Source organism: Lagopus leucura, unplaced genomic scaffold, assembly GCF_019238085.1.
Source record: "Lagopus leucura isolate 7727_CA_CO unplaced genomic scaffold, USGS_WTPT01 Super-Scaffold_100004, whole genome shotgun sequence".
Lineage (NCBI taxonomy): Eukaryota > Metazoa > Chordata > Aves > Galliformes > Phasianidae > Lagopus > Lagopus leucura.
Window position 1 is genome coordinate 40,506,637 of NW_024962264.1, and position 18,857 is coordinate 40,525,493.

Consider the following 18,857-nt stretch of genomic DNA (forward strand, 5'->3'; position numbering starts at 1 on the left):
AGCTGCCGTGAGTTCATGCAGCAAAGCCCTCCTTGTACAAAGAATAACAACACACTGTTGCTTCTGCTCTGAAGGAAGTGCTTCCTCACAAGCTCACAGTTATACCCCACTAACAGATTTCTTCTGAAGTTGGGGGTGGGGTGATTAAATCAATCACTTTTGAAGCTTCACATTGTCGTGCTTGCACAGTGTAATCCCTGGAAAGGCTAAGCAGAGACTAATGATTGCTTAAAATTCATCTAGGTATTTGTAATTACTCACACAACTTGCACATCTGATGATAAAACTAATAAAAATCATATGTTTACATGCTTTTCTGCTTTACGTCAAAATAAAACAAAGCACATCATCAGGCAAATCACTGAACATGCATACTGAAGCACAAATGTCCTGTTCATTTTTAACATGCTTTTTCTCCACTGAAGCAACTGACAAGGTAACTTAGGAATATGCCCATAAGACATTCAAACTGGGGAAACAAATGCAGTTACACAGCAAAAGAGAAAATTTTTGGTAAAGGCCAGCATAACATCCAACAACTGTCACAGACATTAAGATGTTACTAAGTGCCAGGGCTATCTGAAGCCCCAGCCTGCTTGTCCACAAACTTGGCTGTGCCCTATGGCAGCAAAGCAGACAACAGGTCCTGCTTGGCTCCAAGGGACAGCAATATCACAGGCAGCTGGCACTGCCTTAATCTTAATTACATCTATGTCATAAAACTCAACACAGTTTCTAAAAAACCACAAGAACTCAAGAAGGGAAATAATGCTGGTGATTTGAGCCTGCCATTGGATTGTTTCCCAAAACTCTCTGAAGGTGAGCCCATTCTTTTGTCTTCTATCTCTGGGGTGTATAACAAACAGTAGAGTTCTCTCTTCATTAGAGCTTTCTCTAACCTCCAAAATTCCTTCTAGCCCTTGCCTACCCAAAGCCAATATAAGGAATTACTACACAAAACTTCCACCAACACTACTGCCAGTCAAGTTCTTCACATGGTTCTCTTGCTTTTATTTACATGAAAGAGTATTTACTGAGAGGTTTGAGGAATGTTTCCTCTCTTTCCTTTGCATTATATTCCAGTCCCAATCAACCAGATAAACAATGGCATGAAAGACAGGACACCTACTGCCAGAAGAGTTAAGTGAAATATGGCGCACAAAATTTATGGCCATGAGGAAATGATCTTTTTGTTTTGTTCTGTAATAAGGGAAAGGCTTCAGCATCTTTTTTGATATTGTGCTACACAGATTAAAAAAAAAACAAAACAAAACAAAACAGCTTTTAGTGAGGGAAATAACTTTTTTTCCTATCCTGTAAGGGCTACAGAACTTGTCAAAGTCAGGAGCAAAGAAAGAAAGAAGAGGGCGAAACTGATATGGAAGCAGAAAGACCCATTGAAAACCAAGTGCTACAGTACAGTTTGCATTTGGCTAGAGCTCTCATGCACAGCTCCTTACCTTGCTGATGTTTACAAGCAGCACAATACTGCCTTCACCAGGTTGCAGCTTCACACTGTATGTTTGCTGTGTTTGCAGTTTGGGAATGTTCACAGTTGCAAGACCTGCAATTGGCTTGGAGCCGACTACATTAAAGATGGACTCAATTTCGAGACTCCACTGCTGAGCTCTACTCACTTAGTAAAGGGGAAGAAGAAATGGGAATACAGGAACTGAGTGTATGTATCTATTAGTTAACATGATCTCTCATCAAAGAAACAATTTAAATAGCTCGGATTAAATTTAACAATTTTCAGGTAGTGTTTGAACCAGACCTACAAGGTTAATCTTACTTAGTGCATTTTATATTAGATTAGATTTTCTGACTTAGAATGGAACTACGTAATGTGATTTGTATTTTATAATGCTTTTCATTCCAAAGCTATCCAGGGCTTTTTCAGAGTTTTGTACAGAAGTCAGAGAATATTACACCAACCACTTTATCATTAGGAAAATGTTTCTTTTTTCTACCTACTCCCACAGACATTATATTTGCTTTTAGTCAGCACTCATACGAACATGGTACTCTTTAGGAAAGATCGTAATCGCAAGGAAGTACAATCACTTTTGTCTATGAAACAGAACCAGTATTAACAGAAACTGAGCCCAATTTACCCCAGAGTCACTAAACAAAATGAATGGAGTTATGCTGAGAATGAATAGGACCCACTGTGTCTAGACTTGATGGGCTCTATCATTATATCCTTCTGCTCTTAAAGTTTGGTGGAGAAAGTAAGTCAACAACTTGCCCAAGACCTCTCCCCACTGCTACCTGAGCAAGCCATCTCCTTTACAAAACAACTTATCAAACAAAGCAAGCCAGGGTCAAGGTTACTCAAGTCTAATGTTCTAATTTCTCACTTATCCCAGCAATTATATTATCTATGTACAGGCACATCCTGGCTACTGCTATATTCATATATAACAGATGAATGTCTATAAAGCAGAAAACAAGGAAAACTAAAACTAAGACACACTTTGTATCCATAAGCTGCTCATCACGTATTTCACATATTCACACATTCTAGCTCTTCTTCCAGGGAAAAAGAGCTTCCTCCAAAACCAAACAACTACATTTGGCCTTGCTGTGACTTTTACTGCATTTTTTAGAACTACAAGCAGTGAATGGGTTTGCAAGTTTGTATTGCATGCAGCATTACCCAAGGAAGATGAATTTTCAGAAATGTTGGAGGGTTTAAAAGATAAACCCACACAAACTACCAGAAAGGTTGGTAGTTACAGAGCATCTTCCCTTCCATCCAAGAGAATAAAGAAATTCCAGCCTACCCATTTACTGCTGAAATGCAGAATCTAGGCACAGAAATCAAGAACAGTGAATCTTTTACAGACTCAGTGGTCAAAAGGCAATGACACCAGATCTGTTGAGCAATGTAAGCACATAGCCAGTTTAAATTCAAGTTGTTTATTTATTCTTTATTTTTCAAATGTTATTACGTATGGATACTCATATGCTGTGGCTCTGGTTTCAAAATACTCTCCGTGGAATGAAAGAGGTTTGCTCTCTAAGCTATTCAGAGAGTAACACTGCCTACCAGAAGGTGGAGTTGTGGGAATGTGGGAGGGACCAGAAAAGATTATTACTGTAACTAAGTCCTAGAGAGCACAGAGCCGGTGCTGGGGCTTTCCATGGAAATTCCAGTCACGTTAATTCTAACTAAGATCTGCAGCTATATCAGAAAGCTTTAAAAACATTCAGGGAGTGACATCTTCCTCTTTTATTCCTACACAAAAACTCTGTTCCCAAGGGCTGAAATTCAACCCAGTGCAGAGGACTCACATGCTAGCCTTTACTCCACTGAAGACTGGGCTCAACAGGCAGTGAAAATGTGCAGGTGGTCTCCAATGGGCTACATTACCTTTTGCAGAAAGTTCTGACAGAAAATTAAGTACTTTGCTCAGCTGCAATAATCTTCAAGACAAAGGAGAGGAAAATCAAAAAACACATCCAGGGAAGAAACCGGTTGGGTAAGTTAGATAGCAAGAATGCAGAAGGTTGTCCTCTCAAATTGCAGCCTTAACAAATTACCACAGTATAAGAACACTGCTCTTCTGCCTCAAGCTTCATATTGTGCTCTGAAAATTCAGTGCTCCTGAAATTCTGCTTGCTCTGCATTTGCGTTCCCAACACTGAATTAAATTTCCATAGTAGCTTTGTCTTTGTTTCAAATGGAGGTGCAACAGAAGTGAGACTCATTTATTGGGAATAAAAATACATGCCAACAAAAAAGAATTTTTCTGAAACAGGTGAACTGGGACTAACCTCAGTTACACTATATAGTATTTCTTAAGTTATTCTGTGATCTTCAGGCATAAAAAGATTCTAAATTCTAACATTTTAATCAGTACTGTTTGTACTAAGTGCTGGTTCAAGACCTAAAAGTGTGTGCTGTGGTAAGCACAACAAAGTGACAATAAAACCACAGAACCTTTTTCTAAATGAACAGTTAATATAGCTTAACAATAAAGTGGTTTGTTTTCCAGAAAACAAATAATAAAAGGTAGTAACGTGACTTACCAAAGAAAGGAGTTAAAGAAAAGTAAATCAAATGATAATGGTTATAGGCCTCAATCCTCACATCTTTCCAGATTCCTTGAGTGGGAAAAGAAGGGCCCCAGTCCCAACTAAATGAACACTGCTCCTGGAATACAAAATAATTACACTATAATTGTCTATTTTTCACACAGAAACTGATGCTGAAGCAGAAATGAGAAGTATTTGTTATCTAGAAATGAAATATTATCATGCAGTGAAAGAATTTTTCCAATTTTCTTCAATTTAGAACAGCCTACAGTATTTTTCCTTTTACTCAGAACTCTGTTGCTACTACCTGTATTATATAAAAATACAACTTTGTATTAAATTTCCACATATGTTAAAGTTTAGTATTAGTAAAAGAGTAAATCACTTCTCCCAACAACTAAAAATAAAATGAAATGTTAAGATGGAAAAAAATGAAACCAGAAAGTTACTTTCAGTTCTGCTCTGAATTGTCTTAGTTTTAAGGTCAATATTTAATTTCATAACTAAAAGACAAAGTAAGCAGAAAGCAAATCATTACCAAGAGAAGCTCTGGAAGAGAATGATGAAACATCATGGGCATATCTAAAATATTTTAACCTCTATTTTTCATGGTAACGCCATAAATTAGTACAAGGAAAGAGGTGTGCATGTCTGGTTATTTGTGCAGTTCAGTTCTGTTCACTGTTGTTTTCCCCTTTTTTGCAGTTCCTTCGTACAAAAACAAAGGGAACAAAAATACAGTTGAGGAATATCCTAGTTTTGATTCTAAGAGAATAACCATCTGAATTATAAAATGCTTGCTGGGCACAGAAGTGCTTTCCATTTAGCTGTTTTTCAAATGTAGTGAGATCTCTACTTAACAAACCCCTTGAAGACATCTATTCAGCTGTCCTCCAAGCTTCGCAAGCCCCAGCCCTCAAAGCAAATACAATAGATCTCCTTAAAGTCTTGTAGAGTGACCTATAGTTCTAAATTTAGAGACTAATAACTTGCAGCCGAGGCATACTAATTTTGGCAAACCACATCGCACAAGTCTGGCCTATCCCCTGCACTGCTGGAGTCAGTCTGCCCGCCTATCAAGTTGCAAAACAGCCTTCCAGGAAGCGAGCACTGCACCTATTTCAAGTGTGAAAACAGGGACAGGGCATTCTTAGAAAACAAATCAGATTGAAAGCAATTTTCCCTTTACACAACATAAGCAAATGAATCACTGATGGATGGTCAGGTTTCACTAATAATACAGCAGAGACTATCAGAAATAATGTGGTAAGAACAATATACTCATATCACTAAAAACTGTTTACTAGAGAAAGAGTTGCGTTTCACCACAGATTGGTGTTAAGATTTAGATACATTTACTGCACTTAATGCTGAACCTCGAACATGCACTCAGTTCTCCATTACTACAAGATGATAAGCAGCCAGCTTCATTTAGCTACGCTCTAGTGTGTTTGTTCCCTTTTAAATGGGACACAGTTACTGCTTTTACCACATACTTGAAACTAAAAATGTTTCAAATGTTTCTGGAAATGTCTGTAGCAGTTTCCAAGAACAGTCAAGCACCTTTGAGAAAACAAATGAAGGTACTTTTGTGCAAATTTTGAAGTATAGTTCAGTAAAGTACAAAATAATTCCTGGCCATTTTTGTTCTATAAATAAGATTACAGCTGCTCAAGTGCCTTCTTCCTTTCAAGCCCCTCCCTGAACTGATTTCTAAGAAACATAGTGGAGATAGCATCAACTTTCTGAAACGCAATAAAAATAAAAGCAGCAACAAGTAGTGAAACAGACATCTTAATACTGATGTATGTATGGACAACATGAAATTCAACTTTCCATTAATAAATATAAAGTAAATTACACCCATGTTTAGATTAACAGGATTCTCCTTGCTTTTTGAGAGGCTTCTGCAAGACCTTGTTAAAAAAGTTTAAAACTCCTTAAAAAAGAAAGGCATTTAAGAGGAGACAAATATGCAATAAATAAATAAAAGCAATTCCAAAGTAATGCCTCCTATTTTATTACACTGGCCCATGATGGCAGAGGGGGATGTTGGTGGTACAGCAGTAGTGGTTGAACCTTTCCATTGTTACTGTTACATTTTGCTGCTGTGTGACAGATGGCAGCTGAGGGGCAGACTGACAATGCAGCACTTGACATAGAAGTGCATGCAAAGCAAAAATGTGCAACTCAATTCCTCCATGCTGAAAAAAATCGCACCCATTGACATTCATCGACATTTGCTGAACATTTATGGAGACCAAACAGTGGATGTGAGCACAGTGAGGCAATGGGTGATGCCTTTCAGCAGTGATGACGGTGAAGTGAAAGACAAGCTACGATCCAGACGGTCAGACAGATTCTTATGAGCATGGCATGCAGACTTTTGTTCATCACTGGCAAAAATGCATAGCTTATGATGGTTGAAAAAGAGTATTTGTAGCTGAGAGTTTGCTCTATTAGATGGTGTTTTTGTGCTCTTTGCATGTGTTGTGCTTTTCACGAAAATAAATAGGTAGCATTATTTTTGGAGTGACCTACAGAAGTTCACCTAGCCACCCTCTTCCCTGGCTTCTGCAAAGCTGTCACAAATAAATGAGATGCTATACAAATTATAGAGAACAGCAATGAAGTCAGAGTTTCTGACTTTTATTCTTTGTATATTATTGTTGGTTTCACTGAATACCTACCTAAAATTCACAAGGTAGTAAGATGCAAATAGGTCCTCTATTAGATAACACTTTTCAGGACAGAACTGCCCAGTATAAATAGTAAGAACATGAGCAAATAGCAAACACTCATAAAGCTGCTTGGCTGAAATTTTTACAGCCTTGGCTATATAAACTGGTATTTGTAACAGGGAATAGTGTCAGTATATCTTGCTAAATCCACACAGTGGATTGAAATGTAATGATTACACATTTTTCAGTGCTACTCTGCTCTCTTAGCAGCCAGTCTCCTTGCTGACTCCTCCATAAAAAAAATTAAAAAATAAAAAGCCTTTTAAAAATTCTTACCAAGTAAGTGTGCTTAGCCTGGCCTTCATACACCTCCTATATTACCTGCATGCTTGGTTACAGGCTTCTTAGGGATGCAGCAGAAAGAAATTACAATGAAAAATACATCCTATTAATAAAATGACATTGAAGGTTTTGGAATACATCTGTAAGGACAGCACATAGCACATTCCTCTCCTCGTGCCTGAAGCCAAAGACAGAGAGTTCTTTACCTACCTTTCTGATGAAATTAGCATGGCACTCGCCTTTCTGCACAGGTGGAGGGCACGCTGGGGGGACGCTGTATGCTTTGTGACATCTGCTCTGCTCTGCAGCATATGAAATGGCTGATATGAAATGGACTTGAATAAAATTGACCTCCTTGATCATGCTGGTAATATCAAAGCTCTAGGTTAAGAGAACAAAGCAAAATCATTACAGCACTAACATTATTTATGAGACTTATAATCACTGTCACATTGGGGTTTTAATACCATATGGATATTATTCAAAAGCATTTGATCTACAGCTTCAGCAGGCTCTCGGTTTTGAAGAAAAGAAAGGTTATTCCTTATTGAAAAAACAAAATGCACTGTAGAATTCTAGATACAAAAACCTGTCTGGACAAACTGCTTTGCCCATGCAGAGTCCTCGCTGCAGGCTTCAGCAGTGTGATTGCACACTGAACTGCTTGAAGAATGAGGACGGCTAGAGAATTTTTCCCCTCCTGCCTCGCTCAGAACTCATCTGCATTTTTTTAGAAAGGCACTTTGTTCCAAATCAGAGGGCTCCTCTATACACTAACTCACACTGTGCTGCCAACTTCTCTATCACAAACCACTGAGCTGACTTTTGCATGAATGCCGCAAACTTGTATTTTACACCACGTCCCCTCCCATCCATAACACTTACAGACACTCATCCCACATTAGCACCTCACAAAGAATTTGGGGGCTTCTTCATTGGCTCACAAAGGCCTCTTCAGTGTGGCTGGATAGAGGGGTAAACATTCAGTTTCAGAATTGTTCTGTGCTTCTAATAACTAACACTCATTTCTTCTAAATAGTGTTCATTGTAACAAACCAAATCTTAGTTATTTCTTCCATTTGTGAACAGCCCAGCCAGCACCACTCACTTCACTTTTATAGCATACAGCACTACCCACACAGAGCCTTCATAGAGACCTTCCTGAAGACACAGTTATCATGTGCAAAAATGTGAACAAAGCAGAAATGCAGGTCAGAGCCATCCTAGACTCAATCTGATACAGTTAACTCTGGTTATACACTGAAGGCCATTTCATGAACTGTAACAATCTGATACAGAATGAAGTCCCAGAAATAAGAGCAAACTAATATCACATTCCAGTACTACACAGCCTGCTACTAGCAGTCCTTTAAATACTCTCCAAATATTGCATGATTTCTTCAGAGCCATATGAAAACTCTCATTTCACAGATGGCAACACTAAGTCACAGAGAAGCTGAGTGATTTGTCCCAGGTCACAAAGACTCAGGTGGCAGAATCTAGCTCTCATGTCTCAGTTCAGTACCCGCAATAAAACCTGCCAGAATGGTAAATGCAGAGATATGAAGATACCAGTTTTCCATTTTAACTAAATGACTCCACTAACAATTTTCTTTGTTTTTGATTCCCTCAAGAGAAAGGCAAGGATCAAATGAGGATCAGTTTATGCTACTACTCGGGAACTGTTTTACACTTAAAAGCTATAAAATTAGTTTGAATGCTTTTGCCACTCTCCAGATCATTCTATGATGATCTTCATGCCCCTGTGGGCTGAGCTGGAAGATGTAGCAATGTCATCAAAAGCCCAATACTAAATATCAAAACTCTGTATAATGGAAAGTAATAGAAACCCTTATAAAAGTTTTGTACCATGTGTATTTTTAATTTCAGTATTCAAAAGTGATCCATTCTAATAGCAACTAGTAAGCAGATTTACTGCTAATAAAAAAGACTTAAGCTTAAGTTTTCTTAGAGCTGTGACAGAATCCAAGAAGCAAGATTTGCATTGTTAGCTAAACCGACCCTCTTGTGTGGGTCCACTTGTTTTGAACAAGACATAGTTACATCTAGATCTGATCATGCTGCTACTGAAAAGGCAAGCACGCTTCTCTTCCCAGCAGTTATCTGATCATATGTGCAGTCCTCAGGTCAACACTTTATGGCTCTGAGCACCTATCTGCATGCATACTTAAAGCATTGAAGGTTTTCAGCTAGAATGGCTTTAAATGAGAAATGAGGCACTTTCAGAACTAAATGCATTACTTACGTATCGTTTGAACATGTTGTTTGTTCTCCCAAGAGTGACATTGTTGAGCAGGATGTGTGCTACTGTATCTACTCCCTCAAAAACCAGATTCACTTTCTGCCACTTTCTACAGAAATCAACATACACATAAAACACTGTTAGAATACCTACAGTTAACAATGGTCAGAAAACAGATAATGTAAACGTGTATGCCTCAGTTATTATTAGCAACAGCTATATCAATCACATCCAAAAATGTTTGACTTAGTGAGGCTACATTATATCTCTAAATAATCAGATGAAGACAGCTGAAGTGGCTCAAAAGTCTGCAACACCGCAAGTTCACATACCCATGAAATACCAGATTGGCTAGCTTCCAATCAGCTGAAGTATCATTCTTCCACAGTTGGCAGCTCCTAAGTAATTTTTAACAATGAAGATAAAAATGAGAAAAAGCAACCTCTGCAGTGTCCTTTGGCAACAGCTTTGCAGCTGTACACATTGCATAATTTGTTTCATTAGATACTAAAGTATTAAGCAGATTTTGAGCCGATGGATTAACCAGAAATTCTGCATGAAAGATGTCACAAAACTATTTTAGACACATCCTTATTGCATACCTGACATCAAAAGGAGTTTTGAATGTCTTGCTGTAAGTCCAGTTATCCAGTGAGATCCACCTGTACATCACATCATTAAATCTATTGTATGGATCCTAAAAACAGATCAACAAAAAGAAAAGTACAGGATTTACTTAGTTACAGTGTTCTACATGAAATGCGTCATAACATCTATTAGAAGAGCACTTCTTAGGCAGTCTGCAAATGTGAAATCCACCTATTTTAGTTCTAATATTCTTACTTACCCTTGAAATAATAATTAAAAGCAAAGCTTTGGTAACATTTGGCTGTAACTATATAGGTCAAGTCCTATTTGTTACAATGATTTATACTGAAAATAGAGAGTGCATAATTTATCTTCATTTAAGAAATGCCAGGGATGAAATTAAAAAAAAAAATCAAGTCAGCTTGTGACTTAATAAGGGGAACAGAAAGATAATTATCCCTGTATAATGATATAAAAAAGCAAGACTAACAGAACTTCAAGGAAGCAAAGAAACAGCACCTTATGCATCTACAGATAGCCATGAACAAATCTCTACAGTTTAAAATAATAGCAAATACTACAGCTGTTTTGTGTGAACAAGCACTCTGAAGCCTAAATAAAATTGTTTTCTTGGGAAGAAAGGAAGAAAAGAAAAAAGAAAAAGGAAAAAAGAAAGAGAGAAAGAAAAACAGAAACAATGGAGTTGGGTTTGATGTCTCAAATTAAATGGCTACTTTTCTGAGAATAATGCCGCATATATACCACGGGTGTTCTTTACCCTTCAGTCACACTACTCAGTAGGAACAAAGGCACAGCTGGCGTAAGCTACGTGCTTGTCCTCTTTGGCTTCATGCTGTGTTATTACCTCCTCGTGGGTCACAGCGTTCCTCACCTAGGCTGAAGGAATCAATTACGCAGAGCTGACAACCCACACCTCGCACCTCATACAGAGCAGCAGAAAGGCACTGTGTTACATCCACGTCAGGCTGCTCACAGTGTAGGTATGTCCGTCGCTGACTGACAGCTCGGCTCAACCCTGCTCTGCAGCCACACAGCCCAATTGCTTTTCCAAAACAACCACCAATCTCCTCCGGACTCCATGATTCAAACCCAGCCAGAAAGGAAGAGCCTTCCAGATTTTAATCCCTCTGATAAATGTTACTGTATATCTCACGTTCATTTTGAAACTAATAGGGTCGTGCTCTGTAATGTAGACACAAACCTATTTAAATAACAGAGCAAAACTTAGGGGTTTAAGTGACTTTCCTCAGCAGCATAATCTTTCCTCAAGGCCCACAGCAATATAAACATCACCCCTTGAGCCCATACAGAGGAAAAGTAGTAGCCTTGCCTCACTGCTGCATTCCATCAACCAAATTTCTTACCACAAAGGGAATAAGAGTCACAAAGGAAAGGTATTGTCACCTTCACAACACTTTGACCTTAGTTCTGGTGATACTCTGTATTCTCCAAAAGCTACATCATCATAAGCTTAGCAGAACAAATAAGAATTTTAAGATATCCATACCATCATTTTGATACGTAAAATGTTTAGCAAGTACATCTCAGGTTTTAATATTGGCTGCATATTACAGTGCAAAGTTCAGACTAATAAAAGAAACTCTGGTAAGGTTACTACATTCAGAGAACCAAAGGCAACCTGCAAATGTAACAGACTATAAAAATGAATACTGTGTCCTTAAAAATACTTATTTTTAACATTTGTCTTGCTTTAACATTATATATATTTCATCTTAGGCTAAATTTTGGAAAATGCAGGTGTTAAATTTCAATCATTGACATTTGTATATGTGAAATATTTAACAAAAGACATGAGAGGCAAGTTGGAAAGGCACTACCAACAGCAGAACATAAAGCCAAGCGCTGGTCAGTGGCCAAGAAACATCAGTGTCTCACTTGAAGACCAAGACCTTGCATTAAAAAAAAAAAAGAAAGAAAGAAAGAAAAAAAGCTAGAAAAGCACAGATGTTAGAGATGTTAGAAAAGAAATGCCTGGAAGAACTGACATCTGAAGAACAAATCCATCTAGCAGATGAGAGAAATGTAGGAATGTTTCATCAGTGACAGAAAAGACATCATTCGATGGGCTCCTACAGAAGTGTACAAACAGCACTGCTTGTTCAAACCCACTCAGAGTTCTACAGGTCCTTTTCTGGAGGGAGATTGATTGTGTATCAGTCTGAAGTCTTCAGACTTCATGTGTTGACTGCCATAATGCATGTCATACAAGGTGCTAATGAACACTCTAACTCCTACCATTTTCCTTCAGGCCTGTGATATCCAGCCCCCAAATGGGAAGGTCATAGATCTGTATACCTTCACCTACAACTTACTGATACTGCTGCTTTACAACTGGAGAAACAGCATATCATACAGAAAAGCCACTTAATGCTAATACTAGTTAGTCATTTTAAAGCAAGACAAATATTACTTGTAGGTTCAGCCATGTGGTGATGTTGAAGTGGTGCTTTCCAGGCAATTCTAAAGCTTCAGAGAAAATGCATGACCACAACAAAGTCCTGTAAGAAAGGAAAACGACTTCTCCAATAACTCATGTGATTACTGATGGTTTCATTACTAAATGCAGCTGCTTTCAAGTGCTGGAAGATGTATCTACAGAACTCAAACAGTTGGGATTCTACAGAACTCAAACAGCTGAAATCCCACATTAAATCAGCTCACATCAAAATTAAAGGTTTCTTTTAGAAAACTGGATTTTTAAAAAAAGAAGACAAATGTAAGAATCACTGGGAAAACCTGAAGAATGCTACAAAACAGACTGCACATGAATGTAATATACTTCACATTCATTCATTAGCTCAACACGTTTCTGGAAGCAAGCCATAATGGGGTGGAGACAACTACAGCTATTTTTAGTGCCATTGTAACACGACTGCCTTTCATTTTACTGTTCCCTGCAATTCTGGGGAAAAACGTGAACTACTCAAACTCCCCTCCTGATTGCTCTCTGCTCCAAGTTTCAGTGCTGTATGCAAGAAGCAAACAGCCTGCCAGGATGAAGCCCTGCTAAAGAGCATTAAATGGAAGCCCTCTCCAATTTAGGTAGCGGGACATTAAAGGGATCAGCAGTACAAAACTGCCAAGTATTTTGTGTCAGCTCCTCCTTGCAATGATTTTGAGAGGATAGTTAAAGGCTACACTCATAGGAGCTAAGCACCTCTCTTGTTCTGAGAACAGCAGGAGACAGATGAGACATGACCACACCTTAAGTGAGGCTCAGAGCCCAGGCAAGCACTGCCAGGCTTGTAGTGGCCCCCACAGACCCAGTTCCAGCACACCGTGCAGCCAGAGATCGAGGGGAGCACAGCAGAACACTGAAAGCCACATCCATCAGCTGCATTCAGGCAGATCAGCTTGTAAGAAAGGGAAATGTAATAAAGAGAACAAAAAACAGATTCTTCTCCTTTTGTCTGCTTTTGTTATTATTTAATTTGAAACCAACTTGCATGCTCCCCTGCTGACATTTTAGAATGTACATCATTAAGAAAATCCAGCTGACGATTACCAAAATGAAATCTTCAAGAAATGCTTCACTATTTACAGCTTAATGTTTTGCTGTTGCCAACTTCAAACTCAAAGTGAAACTGTTACAACATTAACCTCTATCCATGCACTTTTCCATACCACAAGCTACAGAGATTGCAGCACGCCCAGTTCCACTTATTTACAGTTTGATGTGAAGCAGAACCTAGCAGCAGTGATGAATGGATGAGATTCTTGGAACATGGGTTTTGGAAGCTCACCCAGAAGTGATCCATTTTCAATACTCGCTCCAACAAAGCAGTTGACTGAATGTCATCTTATGGTCAAGATGTTTTACAGCTGAACACTGAGCCAAATACTGTGGCAGAATACATCTGGAAGACTAATATTAGGATAAATGACAAGATGCTAATACTCACTGCTTAATATTCTCTAAACGCTCTGCTGTATTTAAAAGGCTGCTATAACTTTTATCTACTCTAACTTTATAAGTGTCCAAAAGAGAACAGCTACTGAAACGTGACTGCCCTTTAATACTCATCCTAGGCTTCACCAAGGCCTTTGGATGCTTTCACATATGTTCATACAAGTCAACAGAACACAAATGTTTCAGCAGAAAATGATCTATTTATATTAACAAGCTACTTCATTGATGACTGCCATTTAATCTGCTAGAACCATATGATAACCAACACAATCGTTATCTGACTTGCACTGAAAAATCTGAGCTATGAAAAAGTGCCAGTAAACACAAAACAAGTTTCTTCATACAAATGCACAACAAGCTACAAAAATATGCACTGCTTTACAGAACTACAGAACTATCTCTTGAGATACGTAAGCTGCTCATATATTTTAATACACAAACAGAACCAAGGCTGCTGTAACCCAATGTCAAGTGATGCCTTCACTGTACAACAGGGCAGAAACCACAGTGATATCCAGCCCCTGTGTTAGCATCACTGTTACAGCCCCCTGCAGCAGCTCTTTACAAGTCAAAGCGATGGCTAATAAAACAAAATACCCTTTCTGTATGAATGGAAATGGCTTGCAGATGAGAAAATCCAGCTACAATAGCCATATTCACCACAAGTGAAATTTTACTGGTGTCCATGTCAGCAGAAATGGCATCATGCAATACTGGGCCAGTGCATGCTAGATGACTGCTGTTTCTGGTGCAAAGATATAACACAGTTTAGCTTCTTAAGATCGTGTTTACCAGAATGTTGCCTGAAAAAAAAACACAAGGCTGACAGTGTAGTTAAAAACATCTTCAGATGAGATGGCTTCTACAAATCTTTTTCCAGAGATACAGGGATAGAAACAGATTTGCTGAAGTTTGTAAATTGTCTGCACTTACATTCCAGCTTTGCAGTGACTTTATTCAAGAGACTGTTACCCCTGTTTATGTGCATTCGTCCCATGTTTTTTAAATTTTACACATAAACTGTAATAATGGCTACTGATTCGTAATGAAATTTAATTAAAAACCAAACTGCCAAACAAATATCCTTATGCCACCTCCTCTCCTTAGAGCTTTCATTGCAGTTAATTCAGCACTTGAACCATGCTGCTTGAATACAGGAAAAGCAATGCTTTAGTAGGAAACACGGAAGCATCTTCCCCACGAGCATTTTTCCAAAATGTATATTTGGTGCATTCAAGAAGATGGGCTCATCCAATGTATATTTGGGAAGTCAAAGAGCAGCAACATCTCCAGAAGGAATTCTAAGAGGATCCAGTAGCAAGCCCAGTGTCAGAGTTTTCTTTCTATTCTAATGTATAGCCTGCATGGCAGATTAAAGTAAAGCTAAGTACATGAAGACAGCTAGAGCATGCCTGGGAAAAACACTTTGTTCATCAACCTAAATTTAAAATGAACCACACAGTGACAAATAAGTTGCTTGCAGCCTATTCTTGAAATCCAAGCCTCATCTGTAGGCTTAGAGTTCAGTAGTTTATTCTTGCTGCCCCTCTTTCCCTCATTTTGGGGTACTCGCTAAGTTATGTTGCTGGAACAGACCCTCTCAAGACTCACTTAATTCAGATTTCCAGGGTGAGTGCTAACCCATGAAAAATTAACATGGATAAAGAGGCAAAGGACATGGTGCTTTTTGCCATTTGCAAATCGCACTGGAAAACAGCAAAAAGGTTTCACTGGGTCTCTGAACGTATGGGTCTTGCTATGCAGAACAACTCACCAGCTCTGCTCTGTTTGCTGGTACAGCTTTTCAGACCAACCTTCACTTTGATTACAAGTAGACAGCTTTGGGATTTCTGGCCTGTAGGATGAATTTAAGTCCTTCACTCCACAGCAAAGAGCAAAAGGAAGACGACACATATCACTAAAGCTTTTGTATTTAGGCAATTACAACAGAACTCCTAATTCTAAATCTGATACAACCCCAAACCAGTCTGATTTCCAGAGATAATAATCACTGATGAAACGGAGGCTCTAAAATTCAGGCTGTACACATACTCCTCTATAAATACAAATTTAAGGGTATGATTTTAGGCAACTGCATTTAAAATGTTTGGCCATAAACATTTTCACCACAGCAAAGAAACCTCAGGACAAGCAGCTGAGCTGCACTTTGCAAAATGGAGGCAGGAGTTGCCGTAAAGAATGACCTCACTGACTCATCCAAGCAGAGCAGATTTGTTGCTCTTCAGAGCATGACATCTACGGATTCAGGGACTGACTACATTTCACATCACTAGTGGCAGCTTCTGAAATCTGCTAATGTTGCTCCCATGTTGCTCTCTGTTGTGTCATTTAAACAAAATGCAATTTTTAAAAAATTAGTTATTAGGTGGAATTATTTGTGCAAATGCTTCCTGTAAATCCATTCCTTTGCCATGCTGGATAGCTTTGGATTTGAACTGATCTTAAGTTGCCTGCACATATCAGTAAAGAAAAACAACAGAACACCTCCTGAAGTACCAAAACTGCAGCCATGCAAACACACTGGTGAGCAAAGTAGTCCACTCCTCTCCTGGGCAGAATGCGCTCACTCTACTTGCCAGAGCTTCCAGCCACAGCGGGTTCCCAGCCAGGCGTATCAGCACATGCCCCAAGCAAGTTCATACTTGCATATGCATAAACATGTTGTGAGTGGCAACAAGCAACAGTCATTGATTTAATTAACCCACTGCCCAGCCACCCATTAGCAAGACATGTCCTGCAGCTGACTGGGCCAGCAGGCTGACTAAGCTCATATCTGTGTGCAGGCTCAGGATTCTGCACAGGCACATGAAAGTTCGTGATCACAGACTCGTTTCCAAATGCTATACTGCTGCGTAAAATGACCAACATTACGAGTCAGCTTACAGCAATGCAGCTAAATAGCAAACACATTTTCTAACTTTGTTAGAGTACTTAATGAGTGAGTAGTTAAATGCCAGTCTTTCATTACAGCAGTAACTTGTGAGTTCGACTCAGTGCGTTGGTCACAGTTTCTCCTGAACAATTACTCATACTTATCAACGCAATGCCTCACAGTACAGCCAAACAGCTGAGACATTCAGCTTATCATAGAACTTTGCACGGGAGAAACCAGCACAGCCCTCATTACTGATCCTCCACGCATACCCCACTGCCTGCTGCAGTTCTTTAAAACTCGCTTTGAAAAAACATTTTAACACCTTAATTATTCAAGTTTCAAATGTCTTGTCACTCAGCACATGAGATGTGGTAACACCACAGCATAGCGGCTCACATTATTCCATCTTAGTGTGTTTTCTTTTTCAATGTTGACTATGGAACTAGAGGATCTTTAAGGTCCCTTCCAAACAAAGCCATTCTATGATTCTGCTTGTTTTATCTGGCAATGATTTTTGTTGCAATCAATTATTAGTATTGGGATCCCCAACATACACCAACACAAAACAGTGCTAAAATTATCCTGCTCAAAGTAGAGTCACTTTTTCTTTATACCTAATTTTAGTCAGAGCAGAGCAGGGTAGTAGTATAAACCATAAATATTAAAGAATAGAAAATGCAAAGTGCAGGCATCTAGAACTGAATTTTTAAATTATCACTGTACAAGAAATGCAACACTGGGCCCACAATAAACATCACATTCAAGTATATCTGTTGTACTCAGATAACAGGATAGAATTCCACATTTTCTAGTACAGCCGAATATTTCTCAGTTTTACATATTTTGTTAACCTCATAATGTCCTATCTCTTCAGTTTCACTCACATTCTATGTATTATCTTTTAAAAAAGCATCGTAAGAATGACCCAGCCTTGCTCACTGCCACGCTCCTTGTGCTGAGTCACAAGCAACCTGCGCTGTAATCAGCGTTAACTTTGCCACCAATCTACAACTGCAGTTTTGATCATTTGTCCCAGGCAATGGTCACCATGTTTTTGTAAATCTAAGAACTGAAAGGGGCAGTAACAAGCAGATAAAGCAAAGCTTTGAGAAGGAACCAGCTGTTTCAATGAAATCAACTTTGTCGTGGTTCAGAATATACTTTCCTTAGGAAGCACGGGAGTGTGCAATCTCAGCTGTTTTGATGTACTCTGCGTGTGTTAAAAGAGATGTTTAAAAGAGTGAAACGTCTGAAATCCCTGAACTTCTCATATCAACAAGCCCAATTTCAGCAGGGCAAGCTGAGGATTCCTCCCTTTCCAGGTAACACAGCCAGTAAAGATGACTTACACCCTGCGACGCTGATGTACCTCTCCGGTGTCTGCAGCTTGGTTCGGTGTCAAATCTAGAGAAACTCATGCAAGTAAAGCACGAGTTTCCTTATGCTCACCCTTGGTCCCGTTTCAAACTGCTCTGTGGTGGTGACCCACCTGACACGCTGTGTGCTGCAGGCACCAAGGCTTTTGCCACTAGAGGAGCACTGCTGTACAAGCATGATCTGCAGCGCCAGATGCAGCTCCGAGGGGGGATGGTGCGTTTAGGGTGGGCGCCGGGATCCACCACGGCAGGCACCGAGGAGTCTCCTCAGACGCCGCCGCACCCCGCCGACCTCTGCCCGCCGCACGCGGCCGTACCTGGATGAGGCCCCGGCGGTGCAGGGCGGTATGCACGCAACCCGGCACCTCCCCTCGGAGCGACAGTGAGCCGTTCCCGTTGCCCAGCCGCCAGCTACCACGCAGGCTGTGCACCTCGGGGCCGCCCGCGCCCGCCCCCCCCGCCGCCATCAGCAGCAGCAGCGGCGACAACAGCATGGCGGCGCGGTCCATGGCCGCCGCGGGAGGCCGGAGCACGACAGAAGGTGCCGCCCGCCTCACGGCTTCAGAAGCGCTGAGGTGGCGCTTCAGACCGTCACCGGCCGTTGGCAGTGGGGGCGGGACGGCCGCGCGCCTCCTCTCCCCGACCGTTAACGGCTGCTCGGGGCCGCCCGGCGGGCGGCGTTGGGGGGGCAAAGATGGCGGGAGGCAGCGCGGCGGAT

General features: G+C 40.0%; 1 protein-coding gene across 4 annotated transcripts in view; it reads right to left on the reverse strand.

Annotated features, from left to right (window-relative positions):
• The window catches only part of MANBA (mannosidase beta), a 46,595-nt gene extending 27,947 nt beyond the window's left edge, over positions 1–18,648 (reverse strand). The window contains exons 1-7 of one of the 4 annotated variants that reach the window (XM_042870845.1): positions 18,253–18,419; positions 9,930–10,024; positions 9,660–9,725; positions 9,331–9,436; positions 7,275–7,445; positions 4,036–4,159; positions 1,461–1,636 (exon numbers count right to left, since the gene is read on the reverse strand). In XM_042870845.1, the coding sequence (XP_042726779.1) occupies positions 1,461–1,636; positions 4,036–4,159; positions 7,275–7,445; positions 9,331–9,436; positions 9,660–9,725; positions 9,930–9,997 (711 nt within the window). In that variant the 5' untranslated portion in view covers positions 9,998–10,024; positions 18,253–18,419. Of the gene's footprint in view, positions 1–1,460; positions 1,637–4,035; positions 4,160–7,274; positions 7,446–9,330; positions 9,465–9,659; positions 9,726–9,929; positions 10,025–18,112; positions 18,213–18,252; positions 18,420–18,456 lie in introns of those variants that run through there. The other 3 variants (XM_042870844.1, XM_042870843.1, XM_042870846.1) reach the window with 3 other exon arrangements.
• Positions 18,649–18,857: the final 209 nt, after the last annotated feature.